The following is a 16,304-nucleotide window of genomic DNA, read 5'->3' as shown; positions in this document are numbered from 1 at the left end:
AGCTAGAAATACTAAATTATAACTATAGTTATATTTTAACTTCCTAATAAGCACTACCTGCCTATTAGAGATATTATAGATCGCGTTAGAGTAGTACCTCTAGCAATTTATTAAAATTTTTATTGATAGCTTACTTTAGCTTCTAGCTAATTATTATATTAAGCTATTTATAGTTGTAGGGTAGTAAGGCTTTGCTTTTTATTATTGCTTATTTGTGTACTGTAGCTACGCTGCCTTGTTATGTTCTTATCTCTAAAATCTCTAAATTACACACATGCTACTTCTGTGTATTTCTACTACAGTGTTATTTGTATGAGTATCCTCGCCTCTTATCGAATGTCTGATCAGGTCTCCAGCGCTGAGTTTCGTGCATGTTGTCTTCCCCTATGAGCTGAGCATTGCTAACCTCAGCCGGTTGAGCAATGAGCACGCCTTGCGTGTCGTAAGTTGGAATGCCCATCTCCTGAAATGTGTTATATTGAGTAGTTGGAGGCGTATAGGATTCAGGGGTCGAGGCTTTTTGTTCTCGCGTTTGTCTATCGATTTCGTCCATGGCTATATCGTACTCATCCTGTGTGAGCGCGCCCTCAGTCTTCGGGACCTGCCTCCAAATGACATTTTCGTTTGTAGTAGAATCCATGCGCCATAAGTACACCGTCGTATTCGGATTGTCTTGTATATCGCCCCTCGCTCTGGCAATCTCGTCGTGAGATGTGATTTTGATGTAGTATGTGGCCGTAATTCTCCCGCCGACGTGTGTTGTGTATTCAGCAGTGAGCTGTCCGTTGTCGTACACCCTATATGAAGGCATTTTGCCACCAAGGAAGACTTCGTTTGCCGGTTTGCAGGCCTCTCAGAACGCTATGACTTTGTGATCAAAGAAGCTAAGTGCGAATTATGAGATCTGAGAAAACACAATCTATCCAGCGAGCTGAAGAACTCCGCGATCTTATCTCGTCCAAGGTCGCCCGATGATCATGTGGCATCATATAATTGGGTGCCCCTCCCTACTATATGAGCGCCAGTCCAAGATTCACGGCGACGAAACAACTTTACGCCAACCTCTGAGGGAGGCGCATACGTGACAGCTACTAGGACATTAGTGCTGACATCAGGTGCAAATGCATCGCCGGAAGTAGAAGATCTAAGCGAATCATCATGTGACTGGAGTACACATAGAATATCTGTCATACATAGCCTATACAAGCTGTTGCTTTAGAGATCGCTCTTTTAACTGCATAGATTCATAGAGAAGACATGGGGAGTAAGAAAGTGACAGTGACGGCCATTGGAACAGTACTCTTACCGGAGCTCAACATGTCCGCACCAATATAATAGGCAACGCGAGGCCCCTGCATGCAGCGCGTTAGCACGGAACATTACGAGCCGTAACAAGGGGCCCGAATCTGGACTGAACATGCATAGGGATCTTGGCTCCAGTCATGCAACCAGTCTTGTGCCTCCAGCCTATCTTTTGGTGCGACATTGAGCGGCGCTTCATGTGATGGTGCGCGATGCACTACGCATACCAGCCACGCATGGCGTCACCTGGTTAGATTGTTCACCGATGGAGGAATCACTGTATGATACTGCAATCATTAGAGCGGACGTGTTGGCAGAGTCTTCCTGAACAGGCACCTCCGCGATCTTTGGTCGTAGGTTTCTGGGGACCATCGAGGCTTTCGCAATCATTGGCGACGCCGAACCTGCTCACGGAGTCTGTCCGCATGGTGCAATTTGAACAAGATTGTGTAGGGTTGTTTGTCTGCTTCTTGGAAGTGGTGCATGGACACCAGCATGTCTCAGCTAGGGCTATTGATATGAGTGCCACATGTTTTGACCACCAAGTGAGCAAACGTACTTGCGCCTGAGCTTCGAGTAACCAAAGTCATTCTTTTTATAATCATGACAAATATCGTCTGTCGCTTTCTGGATGCTCTGTGTCTGCTATGCGAAGTCAGGGTTTGCATGGAGAAGGAAGCGAGGCGACGCTCGATGGGCATCCACCATGCGCCTTCCTGTTGGAATGTAAACGATTCTGGTCGTACACACCATAATGGTTGTATGGCGTGATAGACATACGAGTCACACCGCACCCTCGGGTGTTCTGGTACTTGGCAAACTCCGAGTGACGACGTTGGCAAGAGATGAAGGTGGGCGTCGCATACACTGTTGTGGATTACTGTAGCGTGTTGGAAAGTATCATAGCCTACGGAGAGTTCGTGCAAGCTTCGCGCAAGTGGAGAACTCATTCGCTGCTACAAAGACTGACAAAAGCACTTGTTTTATATAAGAGACAAAACCACAAGGGCATGGACTGCGCAGAAAAACAATTCCGGGACTAGTCACTCAGAGTCCGGACGCCTAAGCTAGCACCCTTTGAGAGTCTCTTGCCATCTCTTTTCTAACAACGAAAGTTACGCATTTTGCACAACTACTTCTTCTAACTCCCTATCCCTTGAGCGATATGAAGTTGGAATGTTGTCGCTGTCATACCATTGGATGCATGTGATCAATACGACCACCATAGGAAGAAAGTCGTAGATACAGAATGGAGCCTCGTGGTCCTGAAAAGGTCCGTTCTATGAGCGTGAGCTGACAGACCAGTAATATCGCATGATATTAGAGCTTACAGGACCGCATGCGAACTCGATGAAGCGTAATAAGCTGCGTAACATAATAAGACCCGTTGCAATGTAAATTGCCAGGACATCTCGTTGCGTGGAGATAGACAGGTGATCTAGACCTTCAGTCCATTTCCCACCGACTCGGCGCTGCCAGATAACAACAGCAATCATAAAGCCCATAGTATTGCTGACATGTATAGCAATCGCAGCCAACAAGACACCTTTACCAGCGCTGGAGTTCGCTCGAGCCGCTACCATAACACCTGCTGAAATTGCAAGCTGGCATACGAGATCTACTCCGCTCAAGATCTTGAGCATCAAAGAAGACTTAAGCGGAACGCAATGTGGTGCGACAGCTGTGGAGATCTTGGAGAAAATGTAGTATATGACTGAGGTCACCATCAGGGGTGTAAGAAGTAAGAGAAGTGGACTCAATGCATGAATGGCACCGGTACGACTACTCCTGCTTCCTGGGATGCGTAGCACGTAGCCCAACACTTCATCTGATGAGTGATTTGATCAGTCTGAGTCTAAGTATGACGTGAGCATCCTCAATGCTTACTAAATGACGCCATGGAGAGCACAAGTAGTATCCTGATGCGCTTTGTCTTATAATTCTCCACGAACCGATATACGTGTATTGCTGTTATCGCACTGAAGACGAGGGCTGCTATCACGACTGCTGCAACTGAGGGTTTGTATGAGAAGAAAAATTGTCCTTGAAGTGCCATCTCGCCTGATGAAATTCTGATTCGGCGAAGTGAAGTGGTAGTCAATAAGAAGGAAGATGATATGAATGTACCGATCTTGTTGATGATGAAGTGGTACAGTCGACATACTGTAAAAGTAAAGGCTACCTGCGTACTTATATAGACTTTCTCATTGAGTATGTCAAAGCGGTCTTCTTCAAGACGTTGCGTTTCACGGCTCGAGCCGGAGTGTCTTGAGTACGGTGTATACGATGTACGCCTTGCTTGTAATGTGTTGACCATGGTACGGTTGTCTACACACGGATGACCCGTTTACGGGAGGGCCCCATTGGTCAGTAGCCAGTTTGCCACCCATACGGCGTTGTGCTCCGAGCGTTCGGTCCGTCTGACAAATTTCGTCGTACAAGCATGGCGTAGGAGTGAATCCGCAGAGGTTCATGCTCCTTCGGCGCAATCCATCTCCCAGTCCTGGAAATAGGGCATACTGCTCGAAGACCCTCAAGAAATATCTCTTAGCACTAGATACTCGCTAGTTACCACAACTCTTCTACAATTGGAGAAACACTACTTACATCGATATTCAGCTTTGGTATAACAACTGTAAATTTGCGTAGGACACTGTATCGTATTGTTCTCAGCTTAGCCACGCCAAATTCATGGGCGAGATATCATATCTCGGCATTTTCGAGGAGCTCTATATAGTAGCGCCAATTGTTGCCGCTATAGCAATGTCCTCCCTCAACTAGCGACTACGAATTACAGTTTTCACTCTCCATTACCAAAGTCCGCTATCCTGATGATATGAAACCAGCTCGGTATCCCCAATTCTAGATGTTTGAACTGTCATGGTAACCAAGAAGATCCATATCATGCTGCCTCCCTATTCCCTCAGCCTTCTTCTTCTCCTTCAAAACCTCGGCGATCTCTCCAGGATGAACAATATTTAGCCAGGCCATGACAATGAGCATTAGCACTGCATCGAATACGTAGAGAAACGCCTCATGTCGTAGTAAGTACCCGTCATTACCCTGTGCATATTCGGCCACTCGGAAGACAGATCTGACTAAGATCAAGACCGATGTGCCGTAAAGCACGTATAAGTGCTTTCTCCATGGCACCCATCCCTCCAATGCCAGGAGATGTCCGCGTCCGCGCTTTTGGAAGACAAAAGCCGTGAGGACAAAGAATCCGAAGAAGATAACCTGGATACAGAGACCCACGATGATCACCTTCTCCCCGATCTTCATATTGTCAGGGTTATCCTCGTCTGCACCACTCATGATACCGCCACCCCCAGATTGGGTGAGGAATGAGAGGACATCGCCACCGACGAAGATCTTCGTGAGCCATGTACGTCGTATTAACGAGTATCGCTCTCCATCCGTTAGCAAGATAATGCGACCTAAGATCATGTAGATGCTTGCGGCGAAAAGGGCGGGTCCGAGAAGGAGGAGTAGAGTTTGTATGACGTAGGGACCAAGAGCTTCCCGATCGTTATGCGACAGCGCGCGTCCAATATACCCAATGGTTTCAAAGATTCCGCCGATGATGATTGGGACCATGAACCACGATCGCCTGCGACAGGTTTGCCACACATGATAGATAGTCGTGCACCCGAATAAGAGTACGAAGATCACTGCACCCGCGAGTGTTGGCGTGTAACGATAAAAGACGTATTCCTCGTACCCTTCTCCTTCGCTCATACTGGAAGGATTTGAAGCGAGTCCGAATAGATGGTGTAGTGAACGCCCCTAGAGCTGTATTGTAACGAGACAGAATGTGTTGGCAGACAATTGTTGAAATTAGAGAGTATTGCAACAGAGACAGATTCTTGGAATGCGAGATATCGAGAATGGCAGTCCTGTGCGAGTACTCATCATATATAAGGACTGCTCTCGTTTACTGTGTTGCCGTATTGGACAGCGACCTTGCGCTCGTACAAAGAGATAAGAATATACCGCATCGGGGTCCTTGATTCGTTGAACCATCTTGATCCCACATTGAACGCAGACTGAAAAGCGAAAAGAACCATTGGCAGTCTGTGAAGTACGCGAACAACATCACAATATACGCCGCCGGAAGATCCGGCATAGGTCAAAATGTTGCGTATTTGCCATCTGCTCATTGGTCGATGATTACTGCCCATCCCAGTCGCGCACAGACTACCCCCCTGACAAGATCTCTGCGATGAACAGCACGATTTCGTCCGATCTCGCGGGCTCAGCCTCTGCTGACACGAATTTTCGAGGCGACCCGCTGCGATGATGCTGGAAACATCTTGAGACTTGACGTTTAATGTTATCTTCCTCATGGCGACGCGGATGTGCTCGATGTACATACGAACCCACTACCACACAAGTCTCATGAACCGACACCTCCATTATCTGCTTGCGTGAACCCTTCATACGTTCTTCCTAGCCCGTCGACACCGTAGTGCCGCCGTCGATCTTATCTCGCGTCTTATCCGGTCGTTGCTGGATGCATCCGATCATCTCACCCGCTCGATCTTGCCCCAGCAGTGTAACTTGAGGGCCTCATGCCAAACCGCATACGACGAGCGCATACAAAGTCCAGATTCGGATGTCAGCAATGTAAGAAGAGGCGAATAAAGGTAGCCATCCCTTCAAGACATACCTTGGGTCTTGTACGATGTCCCAGGGCCTATACCAGATTCTGGTCGCGACATGCGTACCAAGTCGCGCCTTCGGCATTTTCTGATGTAGCCTGTCTAAATGGGCACCTGCACTTTACGCATACGATTGCAACTGACACAGAACACAGTGCGACTTCAAGCATCCTTCTTGCGGAACATGTGTGAAGAAAGGGGAGACGTGTAGTTTCCTCCAAACTGCGCCTCCTAAACATCTCAAAATTACATTCGCAGGTCCATGTTCCAGCTCACCAGACACGCCATCTGCATCATCAATTGAGGATTGTTGTTCCGCAGATAGTGAGCATTGCACCGTTACAGTACCTCGGCGACATGACACCAGCTCTCCAGATGAGCGAGATCTCCTCCCACTACACGCCCGACTTCAAGACCCATGGAAATTCAGCCAAGGAGCATCCCCTTTCTCGCTACAAAACGTACTTTCCCATTACACACACACCACCAGTCTTACAATCGAAAACGGCGACCGAGAGACAGCTGTCTGGCAGCTTGGCATCCCTCAAATTGCTGCGGGCTATAAGTTCCTCACGCATTGCGTCCTCTCAGTCACGTCGCTACACATTGCATATCTTTCCAGACCGGAAGAACAGCCCAAGCAGTTCAATCACTGGAACGCTGTAGCCGCTTTTCAGATGAACCAAGCGCTTGCGGGTTATCGTCACGCGATTGAGAAGGTCACTCGAAATAATGTCGCTGCTGTGTTTGCAAGCTCAGCGTTGACTGCCGTTTACTTTGTCCGAACCTCGGTCCTGGATTTCGGAGACTTAGAAGCCGCCTTCCCTCTGAGTGCTGCTCATACATCTGAGATGGCTGGCAAAATGATATCTTGTATCGTTAGAACAATGTGGGGACTTAGGGGACCACTAGAGGTTCTTATGAAAGGTTGGACCTGGATAGCTGACAGCAGTATACAACCCGTGGCATCAAGGAAAGGATGGCCAAAGATGCGCAAGCCAGCATCACCTCTTGCTCGCGATGAAGATGAAAGATTACGGCGTATCAAGGACTTGTGGCTCCAAACAGACCGGCAGTATGGTCCCCATTCGCAGTACCTTAGCCAAGCCTTGGATCAACTTCGCGAAACATACGCTCTCAACTCACAACTCCTTCAGCTGGGAGCTTCCAAAGATTGTCATGGAACTAGTGTTCTGCTCGATCGCGGTGCGATGTTCTCATGGGTCACGCGTGTTGCTCGTGAATACATTCAGCTCGTCGAAGCCCAAGACCGCGATGCGCTGGTAATTCTAGCGCACTTCGCCGTATTGCTTATCCGGACAAATACGGTATGGTGGCTTGAGGGCCTAGGTACAAACTTTGTAAGGGCTATCGCGGTAGCGTTGGGATCAGAGCACCGTAAGTTGATCGAATGGCCAGCACATCATGCTGGTATAAGTCTGTCATAGTATGGATCTATACAGAACACTTTCGATGCCATTGTGGCCTCTACGAACCACAGCCATGCGGTTTACTTTCTCTCACCATGTAAAAAACTATACTAGTCATGTTCACTTTGACTCCAAACATAAGGAAGGGGCAAATTGAAAGGTAGCGCTCGGATCTGTTGCACTAGGATTCTTCTCATATACTCTGAGCTCATGTGCAACAATAATGACAAGGGGAACAAAGAGCGACTAGCTGGGCATATAAGCATAGCTTCATGAGATAAACCTGACGTAGATCGAACGAAATCTCCCCATCCTAGAGCTGCCTTGTTCAAGGTCATTTGTTGCAATCATGGCTCGGCGAATTGCTCGTTCCCCAAGTCCTTGAAGATGTGCCTGATGATAAGAAAATAAAAGGTAAAACCCTGATGGGAACACAGATTGAGAAGCATAGCAGACTCCTGATCCAGCCTGTGGTCCCTCCAGGCCTTGACAAAGTATATCAGAAGAATGGAGGTTTATGCATCGCCTAGATGGTTATCTACGCCGCGCAAGCAAAGGTGACGCTATGGAATGCGGAGGAGAGTTTGCGATAGAAGATTGCTTCTTCTCGTAACATAGGTAATCTTTGAGTGCGTAGCGACAATCTGTGACCTGATCGAGCAATGTTCGTGCAATACATCTGATTGATGGATATTAGCGGAAAAGCTTGGTTCTGATTCTGGGGTACTCGTTTTTTGTGGTGGCGGGAAGACGCAGTTGTGTGATGCACCAGCTGGAACGGCACATTGAGGCCGTGAACGTCGCGTAATTGCACCGAGCAGAGCGTGGTTACTAACAAATCACATGCACATTGGTCACGCTTCTGCTGTGGAACAGGGGGTGAGGAATCAGGTTACGTGAAATTATTGCTGATTGATAGGATACGCTTCCGTTGTTCCATTTGCTGTCATACTACATTGATATCCAATAGCACTGGTATCCCAAATAAAACCCTCGTCATTCCAACCCTTCGTGAGTCAATGGGGTCGGAGTACCCTCTAGTAAAACTCCTAGTAAGAGACCCATAGATGCCTAGCTCTCAAATAGCGCCGTTGTAAATGTCCCTCAGAATTGGTCTGCCATCCAATATGCCCCGTTTGCCTGCTGTGAAAACCTTCCCAGGCACTCTCTTTACCTCGGGACTACCACTTGCACTCTTGTTATCGTTTCTTCTCTTAGGACTTCTAGCGTTGACTTTTTCAGGCTTTGCTGTAAGATCGCCCAGTGCCTTGCGTTTCTTCGACGGACTAGGTGTCAGACTAGGACTCTTCGTGACGTTGTTAGAACGTGAAGAAGAGCGTGGCTGCTTCACTGGTGTTTTGCCCGTTTGTGTAGCACTTTCTTCAAAGGCATGCGACTCCACCATGCTGGGCTGGAGATCGACTACCCAGTCTTTCTCGCGACAGAAGGCAACCATATCGCGCAACAGTTCATTGCTCGATAGCGTTTTTTCGCTGCCGAGAATGATAAGTTTCGATCGCGCGCGGGTCAGAGCGACGTTGACACGTCTGCGGTCCTTCAAGAGATCACCAACTGTGCCGTTCTCGTTGCTTCGTACGCTAGATACGATGACGACTTCCTTATCGCGGCCCTGAAACTTGTCTGCAGTATGTAGCTCGACTCCTGAGCACCCTTGTCCGTTTATGGCGGGAGCAGCAAGTTCAGATGACTGCGTTTGGGTGTATGCGGATGACAGGCTTTGTCGAAGCAAGGCGAGCTGTGAACGATAGAAAGCAATTATGCCAATCTCCCCAGCAGGGACACCAAGGCTGAGAAGAGACACTGTAAGTTGTGTAACTAGCCGCGCTTCAAGAGTGTTAGTGATGCGGGATCCAGATTGCGTTTCGAGGGTCGAAGAAATGAGATCAGTGTTGATAAAGATGACTGGGCGATCTGGTGACAAGGAACGAGAAAGCCAACAGTCAGCAGCATCAGGACCAGTGCATGCCTGTGCCGCATTGTATCGCGATTGATATGGCTTGTGGTGGTAGACATTGAGACCTTCGGATTTGGGAAGTGCCAGTTTACGTGAAGCGACAGTGGTCGTGCCACATTTCAGCCGTCCTGAATAGATGAATGTGTTTGACAACAACATGACGTCGGCACACATCCGGTATTGATGCTCCAAACTGACGACGGCCTGTGGATGAGCTTCACAAAGGAGCTTAAACAGTGAAACATCCAGTCCGCCTTCCATAGCTTCTTTGTTCTGCACCAGCGGAGGTAGCTGGTAGTGGTCGCCTACTAAGATGAACTTCTGAGCCATGCGGATAGGCCCCAAACAAACAGGGAGGGTAATTTGAGATGCTTCATCGACAATACAGTAGTCGAAGACGCGGCGGTTGAAGAGAGGATGATTGATGGTGAGACATGTTGTAGCCACGACAGGCGGCTGCATCCATGATCGTTCGAGCTCTTCGAGACTGTCTTTTGATTCGGCAGCAAGAGTAGCGAATTCTCTGACTTCAGGATGAATCTTCTTGGCAGCGCCGAGGCGCAATATGCCAATCCGGTCATCCCGGATCTTGAGGAGGATATTGTCGACGGCAGTGTGAGTATACGAAGTAAGCAGAACGCTCTTGCCCTTCGCAACCAATGTACGAATGATGTGCGCGATGGTAGTGGTTTTGCCAGTCCCTGGCATACCCAACACGAGAGCGTAGTCTTTTGCGGACATGACTTTTGCGACGGCGGCACGCTGATCAGAGTTCATAGACATCTGTGACGATTGAGGCAGTGAGATCGCATCTGGCATAGGCCTGAATTCAGGAGCCCGCCCATCCACGATCAGCGCACGAAGGTCGTGAGCCTTGTAGACGCTGTTGTCCATGATCTGGATCAAATTGTTGCGAGCTGCAGCCATGCCGTTGCTGAACTCATCTTTGTCTAGGCGGTACAATACCGGCTCCTCATCAGCTTCGTATTCGGTGATTGTCTCGCCCACCTTGGCCACTTCCATGATGCCGGCAAATGTTTGATTGTTTTGTGAATGGAATCCCGGCAACTTGGTTCGGGAATTGTGCAGACGTCTATCAACAGCTACTGTGATGCGACGTTTCTTAACGTTCGTTACATAGCCATTGGCCAACGCGAAATGCCCTTGCTCATCCGACACTACAACAGGCTCTCCGATGATGAGCTGAGATTCAGTGAAGGAGAAGCCAGGAGCCGGCTGTTGTTTTACGAACGTGTAGTTGTAGCGGTTGATCTTTTGGCCAGTCTTGTCCTCATGTCCGGACCCCGGTTCCAGAATGACGTTTGAGAAGCAGCGGCCCAGCTTTTCACGTTCTGTACTCAGCATGGTCCACAACTCTCGTCGGAACTTCATCATGTCCGTCTCCTCTTTCGTTAACAGAGTGTCCCACTTCTTCATGAACTCCTGATGGGAAGGCTGAAGCGGCTTGACGAGCTCGTCGTATTTCTCTTTCGCCTTCTTGTTCAGCATCTCACCCTTCCCATCTTCAACGAGATTATGGTATAGAAAGCAAGGCTCCTGCGCGTAGCACTTTTGACACTTGAAGTCCTCTTTCAGGATTGGAGGCAGCTCGATGCGGTCTCGGACGAAGCAGGCTAGCTCATTGCGCTTGATTATCATATGGATGATGTCGTTGCGGATAGCAGGAATCCGACTAATCTCCGAAGTCTCCAGATAATAGAGGATACCGTAAGCAATATCAACATCTACAAACGTCAGCTAGGAATGCGTGTAGTTGTGAAGGACATACCATATCGATCAGACAACAACAAGTTATACAAGGCGGTCTGTGCGACGTGTGCAGCATTCGAGGAGTTCTTGCCAGTTTTGACCTCGAATGGCACCGTCAATGTCCGTTCACCTTGGTCATCTCGCATTGTCACTTGTACAGTGGCATCGATATTGCCTTTCAGACCATACATTGGAGACCAGACATGCTCTTCCACGTCAAGTAGCTTGTTAATGCTCATGGTCGACTGTCGTCCATTTCGTTCTCGAACGATAGCGTCCGCTTGAGGGTCCGCGCGAACGAATATTTTGGCCCAAGCCTGTAACTCGGGCAACTTGCTACTGAGATGCTCTTTGACAGCTTCGCAGGTCGAGTTGATCTCTAGAATGGTTTCCAGGTGGCTCGGCATGAGCTTTTCGATAGTCTCAAATAGGAATACAGAGTCCCATTGGTTCGCCTTCATGGCCTCCTGGAATAATTCGTGCAGTAATGTCCCGTAAAGCATAGGAGCGTTGGCCCTGCTGGTGGCTTTGACACGATCCTGAAGCACCGCTCGCCTTAAACAACCAAAAGAGTCTGCGACAACAGTAGACGAGATGAGATGATCCGGGTGAAGTATGAGCATATTGTGGTGATCGTCAACAATGCATTGTCCGGTACTTGTAAAATCACCGATGACATGCACAAACGAGCCTGTCGTACAGGGAGTGTCGAACCAAGCCTGTCGAAGAGTAATCGCTTTGAACAGTTTCGTCTTCTCTTCTTCGACTAGCAGAACCTACATCATGTTAGCTACAGTGTCACAGAGACTTCAGCAACATCCACTCACCTTTTCAGGCATCGAATAGCCACGATCAGTGGTATACGAGTTTTCATCCACTCGTTTGATGAGATAGCGTTGGATGGCTCTATTGTCCTGTTGACTCTTCGAGAGTTAGCACGGCTGATAATCACAGGTGAATTTACATTCTACTTACAGTATTGGCAGGTACTTGTGTGGCTGCAACTTCAGCGGCAGCGAACTCGTCGGCGTCTATGTCTTCCCCAAATTCATCCTCATCATCGTCATCGTCATCCAAGAGGCTGATGATAGGTGCTGGCGTCTCACTTGCAGTAGCTGGAGGTTGTCTCGATTGTCCTGTAGACGCCTGATCTCCCCTTTGAGTTTCCACAGACCTTGTGTCGTACAGTGATGCTACCTGTTCTAGATCGGCGGCGAAGTCTTCCTCATCGTCCATTCCAAACTCGTCGTCATCACTGCCTTGTTGTAAAGTCGGAGCCGGCGCAGGGTGTTGCTGGGGAAGCGGATTGGCAGGTGCAGGTTGAGGCGTTATGTCCAGGGAATCCACCATGTCCGCATCGAAGTCGTCTCCAAAATCGTCGGATGATTCTTGAGACGCCTGTGGCTTCTGTACCACATCGACTGGTTCGTTTGCTTGTACGGGCTCGTCATCGATATCCAGTGTGCCATGTAGAAGTGCTGCATCGTGTTGTAGTGTCTCGAAACTATCCGCATGCCGTTCTCGTGCACGTCGCTGGAGAGGGGAGCCCGACGACGGGTCTTGACGATCTCCAGCCCCAGGTAATGGTGAAGAACTTACTGGCATTGACGAAGAGACGCGTGTTTGTGATTTGGAGACGCATTCTCGCATGCGCTGCACCATACTCGCAAGATTTGGTTTCGTTGGTTGCCCGAGCATCATACCATCTGAACTAGAAGCACCGGCGAAGACGTCCTCTGTGCTTTCCTTGTCCGGTTGAAACACGCCATGTGTTCTTCTTCTTTTCCGATGCGACGCTGGGAACTCGACGCCGCAGCTTGCCCACCTCCGCAGCCCACTGATGCTTCCAGCAGCAGCTTGCGATCTTGGGGATGACTCGTTGATGAGGTGCGCGAATGCCACGCTCTTGTTGGCGCTTGGGGTGCCCTTGTTGTTGGTGTATCGCGACCACAGCTCCAGGGCAGGGTCAGCCTGAGGGGTTGTGATGTCCTGTCTGGTCGCGTCCAGCCTGTGTTCCTCTTGCGACGGTGCAACGGGTGACGAACTCCTAGCGCGCTTCTTGTTCTTGCGTGGAAAAGGTGTATTTATTGCTTGCGATCCTCTCCATATCAATTGCTCTTCGGGTGAGGCAACAGGTTGGGGCGCGTGTCTCGAGGAATCGTCGACATTCCCTACCAAGTCGGCAAGCGGCAGCCTCGTCGTGGCAGGTGTTGACGGTGGCGGACAATCTGAGATGGTAGGGAGTTTGGGAGTTTTGTTCGGAGCAGCTACATCTTTCACAACTCTGTTCGCCTTTGGTGTACCCATAGGATTCGGCGTCTTTGCTAGCGGGGCGGGTCGGTTCTCCTTCTCAGCGTCGCGTCGTTTGAGAAAAGAATCGGCGGTAGGCGTGCCCTCGGCGAACGCGAAGGCTTTGAGCTTGGTACGAGTCTGGGTCGAAGGCATAATTGGAGGCCCCGTTACTACTTGCCGAGCCTGCGGCGCCGCCTGATTACTGTTCTGGTGGGGGAAGTTGCGTGAGCGGTTCCATTGGCCCTTATAGTGCTACGAAGATGAGAGATGAGTACGCGACGGCAGTGAATACAGTCGGTTGTTCAAGTACCTGTGGCTTCTGGTTCTGGTCAAAGAAGGACTTCTGTCGCGTGGACATGGAGATGGTAGGTAGCGTAAGCGTCTGGAATGGGTTGAACGCGAAGACGCGTCGTGAGTGGCCAATCACAATGAACGAGGCGAGGGCTCGTCATCACGTGGCGATAAACCGGCCATCTCGCCGCGACGCGCGATACAGCTCCGAGCGCGGATGGGACCTGCGTCTACCTTGAACCCAATTTTGCATCAGCTTTAGCAAGTACAATGCGATGGGCTTTTGCTGCATCATCACAAACAGACTAGACGCTATCTTGAACAATAGAGAATCTGCATGTAACAACTGCTCAGCCCTTGCCAACTACCATCCTGATCTGCTTGGACCGCCTAATCAGTACAGTCACTGAATTGACATTACTTGGCACATCAAAGGCGGCTCCGCGTATCAAACTATGATCACGTCAGGGTGCTTTTGCGCCAATCGAAAATGCGTCAACCGAAGACGGGAAGCTAGGGCCAAGCCTAAGCGGAGTTTGGACATTCATCCCACGCTCTTGGGCTCTTTCCCCAGATTGTGTGCGCCGACCGGGAAACGCTCACTCAACGGCAGCCCTCTTGTCTTTTCACTCCCCCTCGGTCCCTCCGTTCCCTAACAGCACTATCGCCAACATGTCTGCTGCCGATGCGAAGCCATTGCCTTTCGTCTACCAGTTCGCGGCCGGTAAGTTCCAATTGTCTTAAAACCGCCCAGCTCCGATGCGACGGCTATCCGAGGGATTTCCGCATCTCGCTCAAAGCTCCCATGCGATGTCGCTTCCGCTCAAATTTGCAGCAGAGCAGCTTTGCGACCGGACTGAGCTTCAGGATTTCGAATTGGCGCTAACCATGTACAGGTGCCGTGGCTGGTGTGTCAGAAGTGAGTGCGCATTCTTGAAGATGCTCGCGTGAGACTGCCAGTGCTGATGCAGTCATGTGTGTAGATTCTGCTCATGTAGGCATCTTCCAACGTCCAGACATCGAGTTCGAGACGCTAACATCATCTCAAGGTACCCGCTGGACGTCGTCAAGACCCGAGTGTAAGCAACCGCATACAGGACCAATCCTAAATCGCGTCTAAATATTCGCAGACAGCTTCAGACCAGCAAGTCTGTAGGAGAAGATAGCTACAATGGCATGGTAGACTGCTTCAGGAAGATCATCAAGAATGAGGGGTACGCGCTATGACACTCTTGCGATCATGAGCAAGAGGGGCTGACGTCTGGCAGTGCTTCAAGATTGTACCGCGGTATCACCGCGCCTATCCTTATGGAAGCCCCCAAGAGGTACGCATACTTTCCTACTTGCCTGTCTAGTGTGTAAAAGGACTCGTCTCACGCGACACAGGGCCACCAAGTTCGCAGCCAATGACTCATGGGGCTCCTTCTACCGCAACCTGTTCGGCCAATCCAAGATGAACCAGTCTCTCTCTATCCTCACTGGCGCAACCGCAGGTGCCACCGAAGCCTTTGTCGTCGTCCCCTTCGAGCTCGTCAAGATCCGGTTACAAGACAAGGCGCAAGCCCACAAGTACAACGGCATGGTGGACTGTGTCACAAAGATTGTCAAGCAGGAAGGTCCTCTCACCCTCTACCAAGGTCTTGAGTCGACCATGTGGAGGCACATTCTGTGGAATGCTGGATACTTTGGCTGCATCTTCCAGGTCCGCGCGCTCTTGCCCGCAGCAACCACCAAGAAGAGCCAGATCACCAACGACCTCATGTCTGGTGCTATCGGTGGTACTGTCGGTACCATTCTCAACACCCCAATGGACGTTGTCAAGTCGCGCATCCAGAACTCCCCCAAGGTCGCGGGATCAGTACCCAAGTACAACTGGGCATGGCCGGCTCTTGGTACAGTCATGAAGGAGGAAGGTTTTGGTGCGCTTTACAAGGGTTTCTTGCCCAAGGTGCTGAGACTGGGCCCCGGAGGTGGTATCCTCTTAGTTGTCTTCACCGGTGTCATGGACTTCTTCCGCAACATGCGCGACGGCAAATAAACGAGAACTGGTTTGTGATCGGTCAGCGTAGTCTTTGGATCACTTCGAGCACTCTAGAGCGGAACAGGAAACTGAGACATAGACTACGTATCCTATATCCGTTGCTGCTACGTCAGCAAGGCAAGGTCAAATCGCATCATCCATTGCCCTACAATTTTGGAGATATGCGTGTCTTCCCTTCGCCTCTTAGGGAAGTTTCGCTGAGGCTCTGTCAATCTCGCATCACCCTATGTCAGACTTTGCATATCGCCTTGCATCAGTGATGAGACACGTAACCGTCGATAATGCTGCTCCATAATCTCTACTTTCACACGCTTACACTACCTCCAATTAGTGGAAGATAAGACACCGAAGCTATAGCAGGCCGACACATGCCAATCCCGCGCTCTAGAAACATTACACAACCCCACTTACGCGGCTAGACACGGATGACGTCAGCCTTCCCCAAGCACCACCATAACCCATCTTGCAGCCTGGTGACACGCAAAGCTCAAACAAACAAGTTAGTTCACACAAGTGTCAGCCAGGGTCTACTTGCATAAGTA

At 49.8% G+C, this 16,304-nt stretch overlaps 4 protein-coding genes across 4 annotated transcripts; 2 read left to right on the top strand and 2 right to left on the bottom strand.

Moving 5' to 3' along the window:
* Positions 1-4,164: 4,164 nt before the first annotated feature.
* J4E82_007178 (uncharacterized protein) lies at positions 4,165-4,899 on the bottom strand (the record flags this gene model as incomplete). The annotated part of the gene is made up of 1 exon (XM_051733425.1): positions 4,165-4,899. One exon carries the CDS (start codon positions 4,897-4,899, stop codon positions 4,165-4,167), a length of 735 nt encoding a protein of 244 aa, XP_051586885.1.
* A 974-nt stretch (positions 4,900-5,873) lies between these two features.
* On the top strand, positions 5,874-7,411 carry J4E82_007177 (uncharacterized protein; the record flags this gene model as incomplete). The annotated part of the gene is made up of 3 exons (XM_051733424.1): positions 5,874-5,948; positions 6,119-6,221; positions 6,285-7,411. 3 exons carry the CDS (start codon positions 5,874-5,876, stop codon positions 7,409-7,411), a joined length of 1,305 nt encoding a protein of 434 aa, XP_051586884.1.
* Positions 7,412-8,471: 1,060 nt separating this feature from the next.
* On the bottom strand, positions 8,472-13,788 carry J4E82_007176 (uncharacterized protein; the record flags this gene model as incomplete). Its single annotated transcript, XM_051733423.1, has 5 exons — positions 8,472-11,113; positions 11,158-11,914; positions 11,966-12,061; positions 12,114-13,682; positions 13,741-13,788. The coding sequence occupies 5 exons, from the start codon at positions 13,786-13,788 to the stop codon at positions 8,472-8,474; spliced, it is 5,112 nt and encodes a 1,703-aa protein (XP_051586883.1).
* Positions 13,789-14,393: 605 nt separating this feature from the next.
* On the top strand, positions 14,394-15,759 carry J4E82_007175 (uncharacterized protein; the record flags this gene model as incomplete). Its single annotated transcript, XM_051733422.1, has 7 exons — positions 14,394-14,445; positions 14,618-14,640; positions 14,705-14,715; positions 14,771-14,800; positions 14,852-14,935; positions 14,990-15,046; positions 15,108-15,759. The coding sequence occupies 7 exons, from the start codon at positions 14,394-14,396 to the stop codon at positions 15,757-15,759; spliced, it is 909 nt and encodes a 302-aa protein (XP_051586882.1).
* Positions 15,760-16,304: the final 545 nt, after the last annotated feature.

The sequence above is a fragment of the Alternaria postmessia genome (genome assembly GCF_024291825.1).
Source record: "Alternaria postmessia strain BMP 2775 chromosome Unknown scaffold_46, whole genome shotgun sequence".
Classification (NCBI taxonomy): domain Eukaryota; kingdom Fungi; phylum Ascomycota; class Dothideomycetes; order Pleosporales; family Pleosporaceae; genus Alternaria; species Alternaria postmessia.
Note: the sequence above shows the minus strand (reverse complement) of the source record. Positions and strands in the feature narration are given on the sequence as shown.